The sequence below is a fragment of the Lycium barbarum genome, chromosome 2, assembly GCF_019175385.1.
Source record: "Lycium barbarum isolate Lr01 chromosome 2, ASM1917538v2, whole genome shotgun sequence".
NCBI lineage: Eukaryota > Viridiplantae > Streptophyta > Magnoliopsida > Solanales > Solanaceae > Lycium > Lycium barbarum.
Genome location: NC_083338.1, coordinates 20983225 through 21005911, shown reverse-complemented (window position 1 = coordinate 21005911; position 22687 = coordinate 20983225). Strand labels below are relative to the sequence as shown.

The window sequence follows — 22687 nt, the reverse complement described above, 5'->3', positions numbered from 1 at the left end:
CATATAAAGTTGACTAAAATAACCTTACAGTCAAACACTAAGTTTTTTCAAACAAAACTTATTTCGAGCACCTTTTCAACCCCTAAAATGACGATCCGAACGTCTATGTATCCTTGATGTATTGAGCCTACATTATTGTACGCAGAAAAAAATATCAGGTTCTATATAAAATATTGACGTTTCGGAGTTTTCACACACGACTAATCATTGGTCAAAGTATGAAAAAACACACTAAGTGTTGCAAAAAGTTTACCAATTTTTTTTTTAGTGCTCGAAAAAAAAAAACTTTAGAGGTATAACGTGGATCAGTCCATGTTTTACAAAATATATTGTATAATGTGGATCAGTCCACGTTATACGTTTTTTTTTTTTTAATTTTCGTTGATGGTTCTGACAGATGGTATATAAATTTTTGGTCATCCCCTTTTGGTAAATATCGTGTATTTTTATACCCTTTAGGCTCCGGACGTATATGGTGACTCTGCCACTAAGTAGATCATCCTTGTATCAAGATGAAATAATCCAATTCGTATGGCACTAGCCTTGTTATGTAGTTCAAATTTACACGCTCTCATCCTCTCAACTCTTGTAAAGTTAAGATCCTATAATTGGGTTGAACCATTGAGGGCAGTGATATAATGGTCTCATTTTTTTCATTATTAATCAGATGTCTTAGGTTTGAATTTTACTGTGATAAAAAAATTTCTAGTAGGGAACATTTTCTTCTTAAATGTGTTATATGCGGCACGAACTGAACCTTGAAGGATTTCAAGCATATAGTGCAATCCTCTACCCTAGAAAATGGTTGGGAAAATGAGCTGACGCTGACCTGACTATAGTGATCGACGTCCTCAATACCCTCACTTGAAACTCGGGTTGATAGGGGATGTGTTGCCTCAGAAGCGTCAGCAGTGACATCCCGTATTTGATCACGTGTAAACTAGGTATATAGGAGGTAGCTAATGATTAAAAAAGATAACTACAGTACCTGCTTTAGAGTAAAGCTGATAGAGCAAAGTCATGGGGCCCCATTTTTCACAAATGAATATTTTAAAGTAATTTTTTAATTAAAATATTAAAGAAAACTTTAAAATAAATTTGTACAATTTGAAGCATATGAGAAATTATGACTAGTGTTATCTAAAAACCGATTGGTACAAATAACGATGTGTACATTTCATGCACGAGAAATCGTACTGGCTATATTCCAACTAAATTTATTTCATGGGATGCATGTGCATGAACTAGTTTTATAGAAGATACTTGACGCTTTTTGTTAAGATTTGACTTTAGACCACTAATTTTATTAAGTCACCCTTGCCTAAAATTCAAAATTTATAAATTCAACTATTTTTTAATTACTTTTTCTCCATCACAGCTTAAAAACTATTATAATTTGTTGTATGAATGTCCCAGTGATCCTTGCTCTAACATAAATAATATTGTCTGTGTGTACACATATATATTGACATACGTATGTGTGTCGGCATCAGGTTATACAACCATAGTAGATAAGATAGATCGTTTGTTATTCGGCCAAAATGAAAACGAATCCTACTGTTATTAGTATATGCTGTTTTCTTCATTAATATGTAACCCTCTACACCTACTCATTAGATGAATCTTTGATTATTACTTCCTCTTCATTTCCTTTTGAATTTCAAGATCACTAATCAATCATTAAGTGAAAGTTGATGAACATTAATCAAACTTACTTAAAAACCACATTCACCTTTAACTAAAAGTTTACGTTTTGGACCCCGTGATAGACTATGTAATAGTCTACGTAAATATTATAAATATTCTCTTCCTTATATATAGTAATTAGGTCCTATAATTTAGCCTGGTATCATTCTGATTGTGAGATACCTACTTTGTATATAATGACTTTCATACATCAATACAAATCACGGATTGATTTCCTACATGGTATCAGACTAGGTTTCTCCTAAAAACCCTAGCATCCTAAACCCTAGCCGTCCACCTCCCTCTTCTCTCCTAACCCTAGCCGTAGCCACCACCCCTTCCTCCTCCCTCTTCTCTCTTCAATAGATGACAACAAAAATTTTCATTCTGCTTTAACCGTCACGAATGTGAAATCTTTAATCCCAATCACTATAGACATGAAAACCAGCCATTATCACGAATGGGCGACACTATTCAAAGTTCTAGCCCGCGTCCACTCCGTACTTGAACACATCATACCACCAACTGACACCACTGAACTCACTGCGTACAACGCAACAAAGGCGGCTAACCTTCCGCTCTAGAAACGGCTAGATGCGGTGGTCCTTCAATGGATCTACGCCAGCGTATCCCATGATATTCTTACCTCTATTCTTGTGGCGGATGATGTTGCAGAGAAGGCTTGGAATCGAGTTGCTCAACTTTTCCAAGATAACAAGCACTCAAGGACAGCGTACCTTGAAACTGAATTCACCACCACAAAAATGGCTGACTTCGACTCGGTTATGGCCTATTATAATAGGCTCAAGTCTCTCGCGGATCAGCTTGCCAACGTGGGGTCGCCGGTGTCCGACCAACGTATGGTCTTGCGCCTCCTTGCAGGCTTATCGGAGGCATATGCACACTTTGTCACCACCATCCAGCAGAAGGATGTGCTGCCCTCTTTCTCTGAAGTGTGCTCCAGACTCAAGCTCGAAGACGCAGCAACCAAGGAACGTGCCCGCGATTCTAGTCCCGCGGCTCTACTTGTTGACAATGATACTCCCTCTCTGCCACCTGGCGGCAACAATAATTCAACTAACCATCGTGATAATAATAGTGGCAGGAATTCTAACAGGAACAAGGGAAAGGGGAACAACAACAACCGCGGGAAATTCGGCCGCGGCGGCGGCGGACAGACCAGCAACGGCTAGTGGCCGACGGGACATCCACCGGCAGGGGGCTACTACTGGCCTGCCTGGCCGCCCCAGCAGTGGCCAATGCCCCCCTGCCCGTATCCAACGAGACAGTGGCAGCATCGTCCCACCACACCGCGGCCCGACAGCGGCATTCTCGGTGCGGGTCCACGATCTCAGCAGGCCTATTTCATGCATGGTCCGACTTATTCTAGGTACACTCCGACAGATGTGGAGGCAGTCATGCACACTCTGTCCATGCATCAACCGGATGATAATTGGTACATGGACACCAGAGCGATTTCCCACGTGACTGCCAACTCAGGTACTCTCACGTCTTATTTTAATTTGAGCAATAATTCTGGAATCGTTGTTGGTAATGGTAGCACTATTCCAATTCGAGGCTATGGTCATACATCCCTACCCCCACCTAATCCTCAATTACGTCTCCGAAATGTCTTGCATGCTCCAAAACTCATCAAAAACTTTATTTCCGCACGTAAATTCACTAAGGACAATAATGTTTCTGTTTAGTTTGATCCTCTTGGATTTTCTGTGAAGGATTTACCGACTGGGAGCCGCCTAATGAGATGTGAGAGCACCGGGGAATCGTATCCTATAATTTCCACAAAATGGACCACTCCACCATCCACTTTCATTGCCGCATCACCTAGCTTGTGGCATTTCCGACTCGGCCATCCGAGAAATGCTATCCTTAGTTCTCTTCGTAGTAATGCCTTAATTGAATGTAATAGGGCCCGAACTTCTTTTTGTACCTCTTGTCCTTTGGGAAACATGTTAAATTGCCATTTTATGATTCATTGTCATTTACTACTATGCCATTTGATATCATTCATAGTGATTTATGGACATCTCCTATTTTAAGTTCTAATGGGCACCGCTATTATGTTTTCTTTCTTGATGATTATAGTAATTTTCTTTGGACTTTCCAATCTCTAACAAGTCCCAAATCTATTCCACTTTTTTTATCTTTTAAGCCATTAATACAGAATCAATTCGAAAGAGACATTAAAAAAATTCAATGTGATAATGGGCGGGAGTTCGCCAATAGGCATTTTCAATCTTTTTGCGCCTCAAATGATTTAAATTTCCAATTTTCTTGCCCCCATACCTCTCCTCAAAACGGCAAAGAGGAAAGAAAAATTAAATTCATTAACAACATAGTGCGCACTCTTCTTGTCCACTCTTCCATGCCCCCTCTTTTTGGCATCATGCTCTCCAAATGGCCACATATCTCCTTAATGTACTTCCCACCAAATTCCTTGGGTATAAATCACCAACATAAGTTCTCTATCAACGAACCCCCTCCTATTATCATCTCCGAGTTTTTGGGTGTCTATGCTATCCACTTTTCCCATCTACAACTATTCATAAGTTACAAGCAAGATCCACCCCGTGTGTATTTTTGGGCTATCCGTTGAATCATAGAGGATATAAATGTTATGATTTATCCACCAACAAAATCATCATCTCAAGGCATGTCATCTTTGAGGAAACTCAATTTCCCTTCTCCAAATTGCACTCACCAACCCCAACTTCTGATGATTTTTTGGACCATGGGATTTCTCCATATACCATGCATTTTCTGTCACAGCCTTCTTCATCCGTCATTCCCTCGGTCCAGCCCCTCCCCCCCACTGCTTCACCCGTGACTGTCCAGCAGCCCTCCCCCCACTACCCAACGGTCTAACCCCATGGTCACTGCCCCACAGCCCCTACCCCCCACTGCCCCACCCGTGGCTGCCCAGCAGCCTACCCGCATGGTCACTAGAAGCCAACATGGGATTTTTAAGCCCAAACAACCGTTCAACTTAAATACTTCTAGCACTAACTCCATCTCGCCTATCCCACGAAATTCTGTCAGTGCTCTAAATGACCACAATTGGAAAGCTGCCATGGTTGATTAATATAATGCTCTAATTAATAATAAGACGTGGGAGTTGGTTCCACGTCCCACTGATGTGAATCTTATTCGTTCTATGTGGATTTTTCGTCATAAAAAGAAATCTGATGGTTCTTTTGAGAGGCACAAAGCCCGTCTTGTCTGTGATGGCAGGTCTCAACAGGTTGGAGTTGACTGCGATGAGACTTTCAGTCCGGTTATTCAACCGGCTACTATTCGCGCTGTATTGAGCATTGCACTTGCACACTCTTGGCTCATTCATCAGTTAGACGTCAAGAATGCTTTCCTACACGGTAATCTTAATGAGACTGTTTATATGCATCAGGCTATTGGGTTTAAGGATCCAAAGCATCCACATCATGTGTGTCTCTTGAAGAAATCGTTGTACGGACTTAAGCAAGCTCCCCGTGCATGGTTCCAACGCTTTGCACACTATGTCTCCACTATTGGTTTTTCACATAGCCGATCTGATCACTCTCTCTTTATTTATTGTCAAGGTTCTGACATTGCTTACATTCTACTATATGTTGATGATATTATTCTCACAGCTTCCTCAGATGCTCTCAGAAAATCCATCATGTCTCTGCTTCGTGCCGAATTTGCTATGAAGGATTTGGGCCCTCTAAGCTATTTTCTGGGTATTGCTGTTACTCGGACTTCACACGACATGTTTCTCTCTCAGAAAAATTATGCAGCAGATATTATAGAGCGTGCGGGCATGACTGCCTGTAAGCCAAGTCAGACACCAGTTGACACCAAAGCCAAACTTGGTGCCACGGCCGGGCCTCCTTGCGATGATCCCACCCAATATCGTAAGTTGGCCGGCGTATTGCAGTACCTTACATTCACAAGACCAGACATCCCCTATGCGGTTCAACAAGTATGCCTTCACATGCATGGTCCAAAGGTTGCACATATGCATGCTCTTAAACGCATAGTCCGATACATTCAAGGTACTATTGAGTTTGGTCTTCATTTGTACAAATCCTCCATTGCCTCTCTTGTTTCTTATACAGATGCAGATTGGGGTGGTTGTCCAGACACTCGCCGATCCACATCAGGTTACTGTGTCTTCCTTGGCGATAATCTCCTCTCATGGTCATCCAAACGACAATCTACTATGTCTAAGTCGAGTGCTGAGGCCGAATACCGTGGGGTCGCTAATGTCGTCTCTGAGTCCTGTTGGCTTCGCAACCTTCTTTTGGAGCTCCGTTGTCCCATCCGGACAGCTACATTGGTTTATTGTGATAATGTTAGTGCCATATACCTATCAGGTAATCTAGTTCAGCACCAACGCACTAAATATATTGAGATGGACATACATTTCGTACGTGAGAAAGTTGCCCGTGGAGAAGTTCGTGTTCTTCATGTCCCGTCCCGTTAGCAGATCACAGATATCTTCACTAATGGTCTTCCGCGCGTGCTCTTTGATGATTTCAGGGACAGTCTAAGTGTACGACAACCTCCCGCTTCGACTGCGGGGGTGTGATAGACAATGTAATAGTCTACGTAAATATTGTAAATATTCTCTTCCTTATGTATAGTAATTAGGTCATATAATTTAGCCTGATATCATTCTGATAGTGAGATACCTACTTTGTATATAATGACTTTCATACATCAATACAAATCACGGATTGATTTCCTACACCCCGAAATATAAATTGGAAGGAAATGCTTTACTCCATCACGTAGTATTTCCGGCATGAACTTGAATCAATTGAGTAAGTAAATTTCAAATATCAAAAGATTAAATTCAAAAAATAATAGAAAAATTAGATCCAATGAATGAATTAAAGTACTAGTCAAAGATGCTAAGTACTACTCCTATACGATGGTGTACTTGTGCTCTAGTATCTGTGAAAGGCAAATCAACAAATCTTCCAACAAAAGTACCAGACCATGTTAGCAAATTAAAAAGATGGGTCCAGCCCTAGGACTAGGATGAACCCGTATGAAAAATAGCCAACTCAAAAACCTAGTTCCCAGCTAGATAGTGTGTGTCATTTAGTGAAAGAGCCATGTGCGCATTTAGAGCCAACTCCACCACAATCCCAGTCTGACATAGTATCAATCATTGGCCATAACTAAACAGGTCAATTATGCATGTATTAAATTTTATATAAATAATACGATAGTTGGTAGTTGGTTAGGAGATAAGTTATTCATGTACTATAAAATTAATATAATATTTGATTTGTAATTTAGAAATTCGCATAACTAATACATGTATAAGTTATAAGATAATATATCTATTATTTTATGTAAGATAGTAGGTGGAATAACTAGTATATGAATAACTAACTCCCGCTTAGTTAATCTTGCATACTAATACATAGATTCGCACATAACCAATTCATATATTACTAATACCTGCACAACTCTAACCAGCTACCAAACGTCCGGGTTGTAGTGGATAGATAGAAGCTATTTTTATCCATCCTTAATCAAAAGTCTTGAATTCGAGTCTTAAGTATGAAAAAGTTCATGTTAGAACTGCTTTCCCCCTAAAATGGGCCTTATGCGGCATAAATTTAAATTCATTTTTTTTTTGGATGAAAATGCCTTCAATGGCGTTCTGCCCCTCAAATTACTGGTCTTTAATTTTTGTCCTTCGCTTAAAAATGGCCGAAAATATCCCGAGATTCTAGGTTCGAGCCCCCGCTCAGTCAAAAAAATAATTTCGCAAGGTAAGACTTTACTAAAAGTCTGCCTTATAAGCCATAATTTGCCTTACGGCAAAAAAAAATTAAAAAAAAATTTGCCTGAATAAGTCTAATTTTGTCAGCATTCGAACCTAGAACCTCGAGATATTTTAGGCGAAGTGTGAAAATTAAAGACCAGGCCTGAATAAGGACAATCGTGCAAGTTTCCCATTTAAGAGCCCGTTTGGATTGGCTTATAAGTTGCTTATAAGCTGTTTTCAATTTTTTTAAGTGTTTGATTGGCCAGCTTAAAGTCATTTTGTGCTTAAAATAAGCTCAAAAAAATAATTGAGCCCATTTAACTTAGCTTATCTAAAGCAGCTTATAAGCTGAAAACAACTTATAAGCCAAAAAAAATAAGTTAGACTATCCCAACTTATTTTTTTTAGCTTATAAGCTGCAGACAGCTTATAGGCATAAGTCCATCCAAACAGGCTCTAAATCAGTTGAGGTCTCAATATGAATACTAAACATGGAATGAAAAATAAAATAAAAACAACCATCATTAACCGCCGGTCCACATTCCACGAGGTGGCAGACTGGCAGTTCGGCTGCTTAAGAAGCAAACAGTTGGCTGTGAGGTCTAAACGAGTCTAGTTGAGTGTAATTTTTTTAGCTTTTTAGGCTTATATACACCAATTATACGTTGCTTACCGCTGATAAAAAATAATTGCATATTCAGCAGCTCACAAAAAATAATTAAAATCTCCAACTAAATATATAAACATTATATACTATGTATAAAATATGTATATATGTGTGCATGTGTGTACATTTAATATGCAAAAATAAATAGTTATCGATTTTGGTGGTGAAATATAGCTAAAAATCTCTAAAAAGGGTCGACAAATGCATATAATTTCATAAATTTTAAAACAATAACATACTCAGAATATATATATATATATATATATATATATATATATATATATATATATATATATATATATATATATATATATATATATATATATATATATAAGCATATAGCATATGTACATATGATATTTTAACTCACAAAATTCTGCATACAAAAATGTATTCACTAATTATTATCATAGCTAAGTGTTTAAAGAGAAAATAAGAAAGACTGCAAAAAGCATGTGGAACCGACAGCACCGAGGCATAAAGTGTGTCAAAATAGTTTTGAAACGAACAAAGTGGAAATTCAACTTTTGCTTACTTTATTTTTTGTAGCTTAGTTAGTGGTCTACCATTAGCCTTATTATTATGTTAGTCATAATTGGTTTGTACTTTTCTCCTCTAAATGAAAATGCTAAAGCAAGTCATCCATCGTGCATTTTTTATTTCTTTGTGAGGGGTCAGTCTATAAATAGATCAAAAAGATAAATAAAAGAGGAAAAGAGTTTAGAGGATACATTTTGTAATCATTAAACTAATGGTCCCCATATTTGTTTTATTAGAGACCTAATTCTTGTGGAGTAATTTAAATTGAGGTGGGGTTTTTGTGTTCAATCAAGTGAATGTGCAATTTCTAGTTGAGCAAAGAGTCTTTATCGCAATTATTCATGAAAATATTTATCCATACTTGGTATTTACCTAGACTTAAATAATTTAAATATAAAACAGGATACATATCACTTAATTATAGTTAATTGGTAAAAAGTTATATGTGAAATACCCTTTATTTGATGTTAAAATCATATGTAGATAAATGTTTTGCACTATTTATATAAGTGAACTTGAGTACTAGCTGATTTTAATTTGTCGGTAAACAACTTGCATTCCCATGATCAGATCAGATCAGCTTCTTTACTCTTACACTCCAATAACTTAATTGTCAAATTAAATAGGAGCAATAAATTTGGAAAACATATTTATAACTTTATGCCTTTCCTTGTCTTGCATAGCGTGTCTATCAATTATTGCATGAAATAAGTTTTGTTTAAGGTAATACCTGAACTCTGTAGCCGAAATGCATTGTAACTGATTAAATGTATAAAATCTAAAGCACGGTGGTGTGTTTTGTACCAGGAAAATATTTTCAACATAAAATGTTCTTCCGAAAGATAAGTATTTTCCTACTAGTTTTTTTGATTTGTATTTGATAAATAAGCAGAAAATATTATCTGAAAAATATTTATATATAATTTAGGCAAATACTATAAGAATGGGGTAGGGGTGTAAGGCAGTGGCGGAGCCACAATTTTTACTAAGAGGGGTTAAAAAATATAAAGAACTAAACACACCAAAAGTCTAATGGGATTCCACATCTATTGTATATATATATATATATATATATATATATATATATATATATATATATATATATATATATATAAAATAATTTTAACCTTATATACTGTATAATTATTCACCAAAGGGGGTTCATCCCTAGGCCCTTACTGACTCCGCCCCTGGTGTAGGGGTGGTGGAAGTAGAAGATATGGGAGTAGGGGTGGTATGGAGTATGTCGGAGAATGGAGAACAACGAAATGTCATTTATGAAACTTGTTTTCCCCTAATTTCACTGCAAAAGTCATTTTTCTTATCTTTAATGAACTCAGTTTTTTAAAACAAAAATATTTTTAAAAAATTTTGAGTAACCAAACATGAGAAAATAAAACAAAGTTTTCCTCCGTACCAAACAAACCATAGGCTTTAAAAAGCATTATATTACATTAATCAACAAAAATAAACTTTATGTTCATAGATAAAATAAAATAAATCGTTATTTATTTCAGGAAATATTTATAGAAATTGACAACACAACTAACCTTTTTTTGCTTCTGTGTTTCCCTGTTGTCCATTAGAATCTTATTCCTTTGTCCTATAGCATGTTCAATAATTTTCTAATAATTATCAGACAACACCCTATCAAGAAGTATCAGGGATATTCTCAGGTTTTTTTCCTGCTCCATCTTTTTCCATCTCCTCCCATTTCTTCAAGTTGTTTGGTTCATGATTATTATACTATGATATGAAATATACATGAACCGTTATATAAAAATTGTCTAATCTAGAAGTATTTATTTTTAAATAATTTTATTCATGCGTTACTAATATACATAATTTATTCATGTTATATTTAGTACTCCCTTCGTCACAATTCAAGTGTCTTAATTTGAAGACTGAGCATGAAGTTTAAGAAACAAATTAAAACTTTCGAATCTTGTAGTCTTAAATTAAAGATGTTTAGTTCTTTAAATTTTATGGTCTTAAACTTGACATGTAGAACATTGGAATTGAATAATTTACCAAATGTAAAAAGAGACAATCTTTTTTAGACATGCCAAAAAAAAAAGTAAGACATTTAAATTGAGACAGAAACAATAATAAAATAATATATAAATATTCTCATAAGTTATATATATATATATATATATTGAAATTAGTACATATAAGTTTCGTTTGCGGTACTTATCTGGAGTTTTATACCGAAAACCAACACTATACTAGTTAAACAAAGATTATTAAATTATGCAGGATTTTATATTGGAAATCAAACTTGTGTTATCGTATAAAAAGATTTAAAAACTTTCTTACTTTAAATCAGACGACCCCTGAGGCCCTAACCATTGTTTAGCAATTAGAGTGTTTTCTCTTTCATCAGAACTTGTTACTTTTTGAGAGATAAAGTATTTTATTAAACTAATAAAGTGATTAGAGATCCACTTACAAAAAAGCTACAAACTCGATTAACATCTTTACATGAAATTCTCATTCTCTTGAAAACCTCTAGTTAAAAACAGCCGACAAAATATATCGAGAACACTTTAAATTTATTAGTAATTTCAAACACATAATTTTATAAAAGTTTCTGTGCATAAGTGTCCATTATATAAATAAGTTAAAAATTTGAAATAAGTCACTCTAATTATAAACATTAACTTGAATAAGATGTAAAACCTCATATATGTTTCCACTAAAATAGGAGAAATATTTCATGTGATTAACTTCTCTACTTAATAGATGTTTGTGAACATGCACAAAAACCTTTTCCAAAATATGAGTTGGAAATGTCTAATAACACTTATCATGTATTCGGGTGCTCAATTAGGGGCGGAGCCAGATGGATGCGAGGGAGATCATTGAACTCCCTTGGTAGAAAAATTATGCTATATAGATAGGGTAAACATGATTGTTTTTGCATATATATAAGTTGTTGAATTTCATTGGCATAATTTTTTTTTTCCTTTCTAAATCTCTTTACTTAAACTTTTGATTCCGTCACTAACTCAATTAGAACACTTATAATTCGAATATCTAAATTAAAATTTACCGATAAATTTAAGATATTGTCCATGTATCCGGCCAAACAAATCTGTTACCTATGTGTCCATGTGAAAAAAAAAATTATACCGACTTACCAAAAAAGATGTGATGCAGCAGAAGGGCTGCTCCTTCCTTAACCAGAGGGCTTCGGATTTCCTTGGTAGGGAGCATTTCCCTCCAAATGAGGTCCTACGAGACGCAAATCTGAATATGATCGGACTCCAATGAGAATCCAAACAACGGATTGGAAACTAAAATATAATAATTATATTGACTTGAAATTAAACCTATACTAGAGTAATAAAACCATATCTTTCAACATTAATAATAAGGACACTTTACTGTGTACTATATTAAATTATTACACATGCTTGAAGAGTTAGAGAACTGGGACAACTGTTTTTTCCAGATCAGCAGCCTCTTCAAGAACAAACCAGAAGAAAAAGAAAAAACAAAGCCATCCTAAATTTATATCAGAAAAAAAAAATGGAAAATAGGAAACCCAAAAATCAAGGCTTCCCACTTTCCTTTTTTTTTTTTTTTTTTTTTTTTGACTTAACACCTAAAAAGAGTCCTTCTAAATTCCCTTTTTTCCAGTACCCAAAGTCCTTTTTTTGATTCAATCTTACTATTATTGAGAAAATAACCAAAATTTTCTGTTTAATTGTCATTTCTTGAGTACCCAAAAGGCCATTCTTGATTCCAATCTTACTATTATTGTATAAAGAAGCAATTTTTGCTGTTAAATTGTCATTTCTTGAGTACCAAAAAGGCCATTCTTGATTCCAATCTTACTATTTTTAGATAAAGAAGCAATTTTTACAATTTAAATGTCATTTCTTGAGTACCCAAAAGGCCATTTTTGATTCCAATCTTACTATTTTTAGATAAAGAAGTAGTCTTTGTGGTTTAAATGTCATTTCTTGATTCCAATCTTACTATTATTAGATAAAGAAGCAATTTTTACAGTTTAATTGTCATTTCTTGAGTACCCAAAAGTCCATTCTTGATTCCAATCTTACTATTTTTAGATAAAGAAGCAGTTTTTACAGTTTAAATGCCATTTCTTGAGTACCCAAAAAGGCCATTCTTGATTTCAATCTTACCTATCTTTGATAAAGAAGTAATCTTTGTATGTATGGTTAGTTTCTTTTAGAATTTTTCTGCAAATGGTTAGGAAAAATTGCAGCCAAATCCAAAAATTATGTGGGGTTTGACTAATGATGAAGAAAATGTACAGGGATTGATTTAGTATTATACTTTGTAATTTTTTTTATTAGCAATGGAATCAAGAATGGATCACTATGAGTTAATGGAGCAAATTGGTCGTGGAGCATTTGGTGCAGCAATTTTAGTGCATCACAAGCAAGAGAGAAAGAAGTAAACTTTAATTTATTTATTTTTCTAACTTAATGTGAGCTTTTTGAATTTCTATCTAGATTGATTTGGTTTATAAAATTTGTTTTATGGAATTGATAGGTATGTGTTAAAGAAGATTCGTTTGGCTAGACAAACAGAGAGATGTAGGAGATCTGCTCATCAAGAGGTACATTTTTTGTTGCTTTTAAGGATTTTACTATGTGTCCTTTTTTTTTTTTTTTTTGAGAAGGTAACATGTTTACTATGTGTCCTTTTGTTATTATTTGAATTTACTAATAAGGAGTTAGAAGGGCTACTCAAAGAAGAAAAGATTCTTTAGCTTAATCTGTTGAGCATAATGATTAGCTACTATTGAGTTTGACTTCTCCCTTACTGTTTTTCCTTTGATTTCATTATAAGTTGGACTATTTACTGAATGTTTAAAGGGTTCTTTTGAAAATCAAAGAATCTCTAGATGTCTCAGATTCTGATTTTTCTTGATCTTCTCTTGCTACGGCTTATGCCAGCTCGTTGATTGTATTGCAATATCAGTTTATAGAGATTCTTGATTTGAAATTCATCCTGTTCGTGGAAATAAAATAAGGGAAACTTCATGAAGAATACTTGAACTCAGAGCGGAGTTAGGATTTTGAGCTTATTGGCTCTAGATTCTAGAAAAAGGTAGTTACTGGGTTCTTGATAAATTATTTATACATATTAAGTGGATTTTTAACGCAAATATAGGCTCTGCGCCAAAGTTATGGCCTATGTTGATGGCTGATCATGTACCTTTATCCTTGGAGGCTCAAGTAGAGGTCCGTTTACTTATGTTTTCTCATATGAATCTTTTGTCTTCGGCTATTGGGGATCCCATTTCTGTACCGAACCCGTAAGAGAAATGCTAGCTCCACCCCTGCTTGCAGTTGTTTCTCTATTCCATCTCTAGCTTCTTAAGCTTTTCAAGATACATTACATGTTTGTTAATTGCATATATATGTTCTTATTTGATAGTGTTCATTTCGTGTTGTAGTGTTTGGGGATGTGTGTTTTTTCACTGAGCATGACACTAGTTGCACAAATGAATATATACTTAAGATTTTCACATAGAAGTAATCCAAATTTTGACGTGCAGATGGCGTTAATTGCACGGATTCAACATCCATTTATTGTTGAATTCAAGGAAGCATGGGTAGAGAAGGTGAAAGGCGTGAAGTTTTTGCCAGTGTGGACTAACTTCTCTGGTGCAGATTGTAATAATTTTGTTCTTTGTGTTAATCGTAATGCAGGGTTGCTATGTTTGCATTGTTACTGGCTATTGCGAAGGTGGTGATATGTAAGTGTCTTAAACTACTGAAGTCAAGCTGACATAGTTTCATGTTATTATTGCTTTAATTGCTAAACAATGATTTCGAGTCTTTATTTCCTGCTTTAATAAAACATTTTTTGATAGGGCTGAACTGATGAAGAAAGCAAATGGACAATATTTTCCTGAAGAGGTATGTTGGTACATTATTAAGTTTATTATTAGACTGAGATATGTTATTCTTACATTTAGGGTGTGTGTGGTATGACGGGAAATAAGTGATTTTCCTACTCATTTTCTTGTGTTTCGTATGCAAGTTGGAAAATAACATTTTAAGAGCATTTGCATATATTCAAAGCAAAACACTATGAGATTTTTGAATTCAGAGTGCAACTTTTGGTGGGTTTTTTTTTTTGTTGGGGGGTGGGTGGGTTGGGGATGCGTTGGTGTGTTTTTATTGATCAGGAAAATGTGTTCCCTCAAATTTTGCAAGGAAAACATTTTCCTCCATTTTCTCCTATTTTGAGGAAAACATTTTCCAAAATATTTAGTGCAACCAAACAAGGGAAAATAGGAAAACATTTTCTGTCACACCAAACAAACCCTTAGATTGTAGATCATGGAATGGGCAAAAAGAGTTTATAACTATTAGAACTTACAATATGAATAGTTCACTTCATAGGTGGTACTGTATAATTCATGAAGAATAAATTCCAATTACTCGTTATTTTTGTTTGTTGACCATTCAAGTAATTGTTTACCTTGCAGAAACTTTTGAAGTGGTTCACTCAACTACTATTGGCAGTAGAATATCTGCATTCAAATTATGTGCTGCACCGTGACCTTAAAGTATGTGTTTCAATATTTGTTAATATGTTTGTATTTACTATTCTCTCCTAATTTTCATAAGGTAATTTCACACCCTGTTCTGGCAGTGCTCAAACATCTTTCTCACCAAGGAACAAGATGTTCGCCTTGGTAAGTTAAATGCAGATTTTCTTTTTATTGAAGTTGAGATGATGTGATTGCGATTTTGACAATACTTTTGGTTGCAGGGGATTTTGGGCTTGCAAAAACATTGAAGGCAGATGACTTGGCTTCTTCAGTATGTCTCTGATACATACTGCCTTTTAATTTACTGTCTAATTTTGATATATTGTGCAATGAAGTGCAAAAATTTGTCTTGACTCAAGTCGTATCCATATTTTGGAAGCTTAAAATCCTGATTGACTTTTTTGATCCCTCAAAGGGAAACAATTGATCTGGAAACATGTATATTTGGAACTTGCTTTAGGGTACATTCAGGATTTGTGGTTCTGGTGATAAAACAATATTAAGATATTAGGACATTGTCATTGGTGTTGGGCTGCAAATACCTAATAAGATTTGGAAGTTTGTTTTAAACATTTTTGCACTGAACTGAGAAAGCAAACCTGATCAAATGAAGTAGTTATGCAATAGCTAAAGATGAAAGAGACTCTTTAGGATGCTGATAATGTTTTTGTTAAATATTCCAGGTAGTTGGAACTCCCAATTACATGTGCCCTGAACTTCTTGCGGACATTCCTTATGGCTTTAAATCAGATATCTGGTCCCTAGGTATGCAGCGTTTTATTTGCAATTTTTGTGGGAAGATAGGAACATCTATATGCCATCTGATTTTATGAGCAATCATTTCTCCACCAGGCTGCTGTATGTATGAAATGGCTGCTTATCGACCTGCATTTAAAGCATTTGTAAGATTTTCTGCTCTCCTCTACTTCTATTATCGTGGCAACTCCCGGGGTCTGTTAATTAGATAATTTCACATTCGGACTACAAATACTAGTGAATCTGCATATTTTAGTGACCTTGCAAATCCAAGTTATCCAGTTGTAGTTAATGCTTGACGGTCTACTCACATGCTGGATATATGTTCATTATATAAATGCATTTAGGTACTTTAATGTCAAAAATTCTGGTTGTAACGTGTTTTAGGTCTGCAAGATTATTTGGTCTCTCATAATCTGGAAAACACTCGCAATGTAATGCATTTTGCTTATTGAAGCAACTACCTACAGAATTACGTCCCTTCACTTTTCCTTGTATCTGTCCTCCATTTACGTTTATTGAAAGTGGCATTTTATCATGATTCAGGACATGGCGGGATTGATAAGCAAAATTAACAGATCGTCCATTGGTCCCCTGCCATCATGTTATTCTCCGCACTTGTAAGTCTGGCATTTGTTAGTGTCATTGCAAGCATAATTTACCTTTTTGCTAAGCTTTTGTTCTTCTTGATACTTATTATTGAAAGTCAAGAGAATCATTTATAATATTTGCAGATCTGAAATAAATAAACTAACGTGTCATCTAAGCTGTCTGAGAGTGTACACATTTTTTTTTTTTTTTTGTTTGTTTAAGGTTTCAATACTTTCGTTTGGGTTGATTTGGTTATTTACCTGTAGATACGCCACATCTAGTCACGGTTCGAGAGACAAGTATCTTATAGTGATATTATTTTAGCCTCTTCCTTTTTCTCATTTTCACTATTAATGTTCTGCAATATCCTTTTTCCCATTTTCACTATTAATGTTCTGCAATATTCTGGCTTCTCTCTCCTATGCAATTTTCTTTAACGATTGCTTTATGTTGGAATCAAATTTAATCACTATAATCTGTATAGTCATATTGTAAAGAAAAAAGTTGATGTAGAAAATCCCTCTGTCCCAATTTATGTCAAGGTTTGACTGGGCACGGAGTTTAAGAAATAAAAGAAGACTTTTGAAACTTGTGGTCTAAAATAAGCCATAAATATTTGTGTGACTATAAATCATCTCATTAAGGGTAAAATGGGTATTTTAAAGTTAACTTGTTAAATGGGTATTATCTGTTATTTCCTGTGCATTGATTATCCTGTGTTATCTGTGTCGCTTGCATTATTTCATTTCATATCGCTTTGATTCTCTTAACCTTATCTGACTTCTTTTTATGCTTTTATTGAGCCGAGGGTCTTTCGGAAACAGCCGTCCTACCTTGGTAGGAGTAAGGTCTGCGCACACTCTACCCTCCCCAGACCCCACGATGTGGGATTTCACTGGGTTGTTGTTGTTGTTAAAGGTGTCATTCTTTTTGGGATTGACTAAAAAGGAAAGAGTGTCACATAAATTAGGACGGAGGGAGTATGAAACAGAGGAATATCAGATCGTGTGTACTTTCTAATCCTTAGGGCGGATGTTACCTCTTCAAGTTTTGGTATATAGTTTGTTACAACCTTTAAGTTAATTTTCCAGACTTTTTTTTTTTTTTTTTTTGTGACAATGAAATCCACAAAATGTTCTTGATTTGACATTTTCCTATTACACTTAGAACAGAATGTAAAGTTTAGTGTATCCTCTAGGATGATGCGTTTAAGTAGTGTATTTATTCAATCCAAATGTATTTGTCCTATTAATTAGTCTACTTTAATTACCATGTTCCAGTTGAAAGTCAAGTCAAACTCTTTTTTAGCCTTTTGAATTTCACTATGTGCTATTCCTTCATCTTCTTTCATTAGATTTTTGGAATTGTAAACCAGCAATCTGATTTGATTTCAGTATATTGTCGATTATTCATAACATAACATAGACTGACCCATATAATAGTCAGTGTTATCTAAAGCGAAAAGCGCAAAAAAGCTCTAAGGTCAGCTGGGGCTTTAAGCGCAAATCGCAAATAAAGCGTGGGCATTAATGAAAAAAGGCGCAATGGTGCAAAATTAAAAATACATATATGTTTAGCCCAGGACTAATAATAATAAGCATGAATAACAAATATATGGACTAACAAATTGTAAAAACATAATGATAAAGTGAAATATCAATTATCTAGTGCCATCTCTTCAAGAGAGGCTCACTGGCAAGGAAAAGTATGTCTTGGAGCCTCGATGATGACACTGAAGCTCACATAAAGCGAGGCGAAGCGCTTAACATGTTTTGAGCCTCGCTTCAGGGCTAAAGCGCGCCTTTGAAAACACTGATAATAGTATATTATTGTATAAAAAGCTTAAAATTGAAGAGAATCTATAGTTAGTATGAGTGACACTATGGCAATCCACAGATGCTCTGCTTAAGTAGTAGTTTCAATTATCAATGCATCTCAGTCCCAATCTTGATGTTCATGAGCTTTTCTTCTGTTCTATATTGTTTTCACAGGAAAACACTTATTAAAGGCATGCTAAGAAAGAATCCTGAGCATCGTCCCAGTGTAAGCTTACCAAGCCTTGCACTCACTTAACATTTGTGTCAGATAAATACACATTTGTGTCAGATCAATAATTCAATCATTTGACATCAACCTTTCCAGGCTACCGAGCTCCTGAAGCACCCGTATCTGAAGCCGTATCTTGAGCAATACCGACCATCCTTTATTACTCATGTAGCAAGCTATCCTGAAAAACCTCTCACTTCTGGCCGTGACTCTCGGAAGAATATGGCAGAAAGCCAAAGTAGTACAAGTTCTTGTAGTGATAAAGAAAGTTTGAAGTCAAAGGAGAAAAACATCCAAAGCAAGGCTTCCAATAATGATTATAGAGGTACTGATGTAGATGTTGCATTTGTTGATGATGATATTGACTTTAGGCAACTTCATTCCTATGACGAAAATCATGGAGATGATACTTTTCCTGAAGATACAGATGATTATGGATCTAAGAACATTATTGATGACGAGAAGATATGTGATGCAGAAGCTAAACAACCTAGAGCAATAAAAAGTATTGTGTCAACTGTGAAAGAAGGAAAAATGAGAGAGCATAGTTCCCCAATGAGGGGCAACCGAGCGAAGGTTGGTGGTTCAGGTGCACAGAAAGCTAACACTGAAGCATCACCAAAGATCCCAAAACCGAGCTCAGTTACTCCTTCTAAACCCAATGCAGAGATACCATCTCCTGGATCAACAAAGGCCGGATCTGATTCCATGAAAAGGAATCACGGAATGCATGCTTTAAAGCATCAGGTAATTTCCTATCTAATCCTCTTATCTCCAGTAGTATTTACGTATTGGTTTGTATGTGGAAATTTGGGGGAACTTTCAAAAATAAACAACCCAACATTATATATTTGCACCCACATAGCCATACTTTTTTAGTTTACCCACATAACCAACTTTTTTTTCCGCAATAGTGCTTATACAGAGCATACAATATTATACACTTATTGTAAGCAATGTATCAACCTTGTATAAAAGTGTCTAATAGTGTATAAGAGGTGTTATACACACTTTTACACCGTTATACAATATTACGCAAGCTTATACAAAAAATTGAGTTTTTGTCTCCTACGAACTTCGACCACGAAACTCCATCCGAAATGACATTTCCAATGAACACAAATCATCAATTTGTCAAATATTTCAACAACGCGCTCATTTGTGAGTTTTCAAGCTTTTAAAAACCCCAACAATGAAGTTTTAAATTGATGTTAAAATCTGTGATGTTAATATCATTCTCAATCAGTTTCTAAGCATCAAAACAAGGAATTATTAGGCCTTTTTCCTAAGTATTTTAAGCTATATACAAAGTGGTCTAAATAGGATAAGATATGAAAATATGGGCTGATTTTGATTATAAGCTTGGCCAAGTAAAATCTCAATTTTTAGTGCCCCATTCCTTGCAGTTGCCTGTCATCGAGTCCATTCCTAAGACTAAACCTAGATATGAAGGTATCTCCTCGTCTGGTCCTTCAAAGCATGTTGCTGAAGATGTATTTCCTCCAAGGCCAAGATTGCGAACACCTCCTAACTTGATTAGACGATCATCATTCCCCAGAAGGATAAAGCAAGTGGGACATGATACCTCAAATACTCCTAACAATAATGTTAAGTCTGGTCCCAGTGACAATTCTCCATGTCCTGAAAGGGTTGCCGAGCCAACGAATTGTGTGCAACATTCTCGAAAAGTTTCAATAGAAACGCAAGAAGAAAGTAGCATTTCTGCTTCTTCTTCTGTATCAATTCAAGGATTTGAACTTTGTGATGACGCAACAACTCCTTTTATGAATTTGACGAAGCAGATTCTCCAAGGTCATGAAAGAGCTACTGAAACTGAAACCACGAGATCAAGGCCGTCCTGGTCAACCACTAACTCGTCTCTTTCCGAGATTGCTTTTAGTTTAGGGGAAACCTGTGATAATAAGAATTCTGAACCATGCTACATCGAAAAGTATGACGAGCATCATCACATTGTGGATGTTGGTGCTTGCAATCAGAAATCAAATTCAACTGTGGCCACTGACAGTGCCCTCCCTTGCTCCAAAGAAATGGCCATCTTTGAAGATCATTCTACAGCTCGTAGGCTTGATGTTATGACTGATCTTTTGCCTCGATCAAACCCGACTTCAGCATCCTCTCGGGACGATAAGTTTATGGTGAAGTTATCATCCTCAACAACAGAAATTGTCTCTCCCACTGCTCCTCCCGTTTCATTTAGCCAAACTAGTCTGCCACAACTCTCTGACAGCACTTCAAAATCCGATGACGATGACAAGTTTATTACAAAGGAACTATTGTGCTCTCCCACTGAAAGTACTACTCCTTTTCCACCTGCTCCAAAAAATACGGTTCTTGAAAAAACAGATGCTTCTCAGCTTACACCAGCTTCTGATGACGTCATACATCTCATACAACATAGTAGTTTCCGAGTGGATAGTGAGCAGGCAGTGATGGACACCGTGGAGAGAAATGTCGACGTTGGGAAACAGATAAATGTGGTAAGAGATGAAGTTGATAATGAGTGTCTAGGTACTCTTGGGGCTCCAAACGCTTCTACTTCTGCTGGATCAGCGATTCTTAAATCCAATATCCCTGATGGTGTCCATAATAAGGAGATTGATGTGAGAAACCACAGCAGTCCACAAAAATTGGATTCTCCAGAACCGGCTGCAGAGGAGGAAAGGCCGATAAAGGAAATGTTAGATGTCAAGTCGTTTAGACAGAGGGCGGATGCACTTGAAGGTCTACTAGAATTATCTGCTGACTTACTGGAGCAAGATAGATTAGAAGAGCTTGCTGTTGTTCTAAAACCTTTTGGCAAGAACAAGGTGTCGCCGAGGGAGACAGCTATCTGGTTGGCCAAGAGTATGAAAGGAATGATGCTTGAAGATTCTCCGCGAAATTCGTGATCCATTATGCAGATTGGTATTTGCAAGTACTTGTTTATAGTGTTGCTCGCTTGTTTATCTTTTTCGTTTTATTTTTGGTCATTCAATTTCCTATTGAATTTGCCCAGAGAAGCAGTTAAAAAAGGTGCTTAACTTTCTTTTTGTCATTTGTATTTATGTAATTCATTCACTTTAGTAATTGTAAATAGATAGATAGAAGCTTGAATAAATCTATGATTTGTAAAATGTAAGGATGTTTTGGAACACTGTTTTTCATCAGACATTTTCATGTCACGTTCTCCTGTTGTCTTGGAACATAAATGAGTCCAACCTTTTCTCATATTTGATGTTGTGCACAAGTACATCTATTAGTAGCACTTCCTTGCATGAGATCACGATCATTATGCCTTATTTGTACAGCAAAGACTACTTTGGAATCTTGGTTTTGTGAAAATCAACTAATCCAAGGTTGATCTATGGTAAAAACTTATCCGCACCCGATGTTTACATCAATACCATCTTAATTTACAATGGTTAAGTCATAAATTGAGGTACGAATGTGTTTTAATTAATTAAAGTTTGATGATAACAGTGTATGTGAAGACACATGCCATTTATTCATTGACAATGAACAATTTAAATTAAAAATTAAATTCAAATGTGATTGAGTTACGTGAATTACTAGTGTAAATTAAAAATTAAATTTATATATTGATATTAATTAGATGCCGTTGTATATTTTAATGCCAAAAAAACAACAACAACAATAAAATCAAGTGTTTTGAACTAAATTAGACTTCATTAATAATTTGATTTCTTAAAGTAAAAGTTTTAATCACATTTCATATCGCCATAAAATTGCAGAGGTTACAATCTTGATTAAGAATGTAATTATATTGCATAAAAAGTACTCCCCCGTCTCAATTTATATGATATAGTTTGACTGGACATAAAATTTAAGAAATAAAAAAAAGACTTTTGAATCTTGTGGTTGAAAATAAGTTAAAATATTTGTGTGGTTATAAATCATCTCGTTAAACATAAAATATAAAGTTTAAAGTTAAATTGTTGCCAAATAAAGAAATGTTTCAATTCTTTTTTGGGATTGACTAACAAGGAAAGTGAGTCATATAAATTAGGACGGAGGGAGTACAAAATGATAGTATTTGATATTCTAGTTATTA

General features: G+C 35.4%; 1 protein-coding gene across 3 annotated transcripts; it reads left to right on the top strand.

The window, feature by feature from the left end:
• The first annotated feature begins 12274 nt into the window (after positions 1-12274).
• LOC132626325 (serine/threonine-protein kinase Nek3-like) lies at positions 12275-21845 on the top strand. Of its 3 annotated transcripts, none has more exons than XM_060341167.1 (15): positions 12275-13106; positions 13206-13272; positions 14218-14283; positions 14372-14418; positions 14536-14581; positions 15157-15237; positions 15324-15366; positions 15444-15493; positions 15906-15987; positions 16075-16124; positions 16525-16598; positions 18561-18612; positions 18712-18940; positions 19094-19362; positions 20022-21845. In XM_060341167.1, exons 1-15 carry the CDS (start codon positions 13009-13011, stop codon positions 21522-21524), a joined length of 2757 nt encoding a protein of 918 aa, XP_060197150.1. In that variant the 5' UTR covers positions 12275-13008; the 3' UTR covers positions 21525-21845. The 3 variants fall into 3 exon arrangements, with proteins under 3 accessions (XP_060197150.1, XP_060197149.1, XP_060197148.1); XM_060341166.1 differs by having other exon boundaries at positions 19043-19362; XM_060341165.1 differs by having other exon boundaries at positions 18712-19362.
• Positions 21846-22687: the final 842 nt, after the last annotated feature.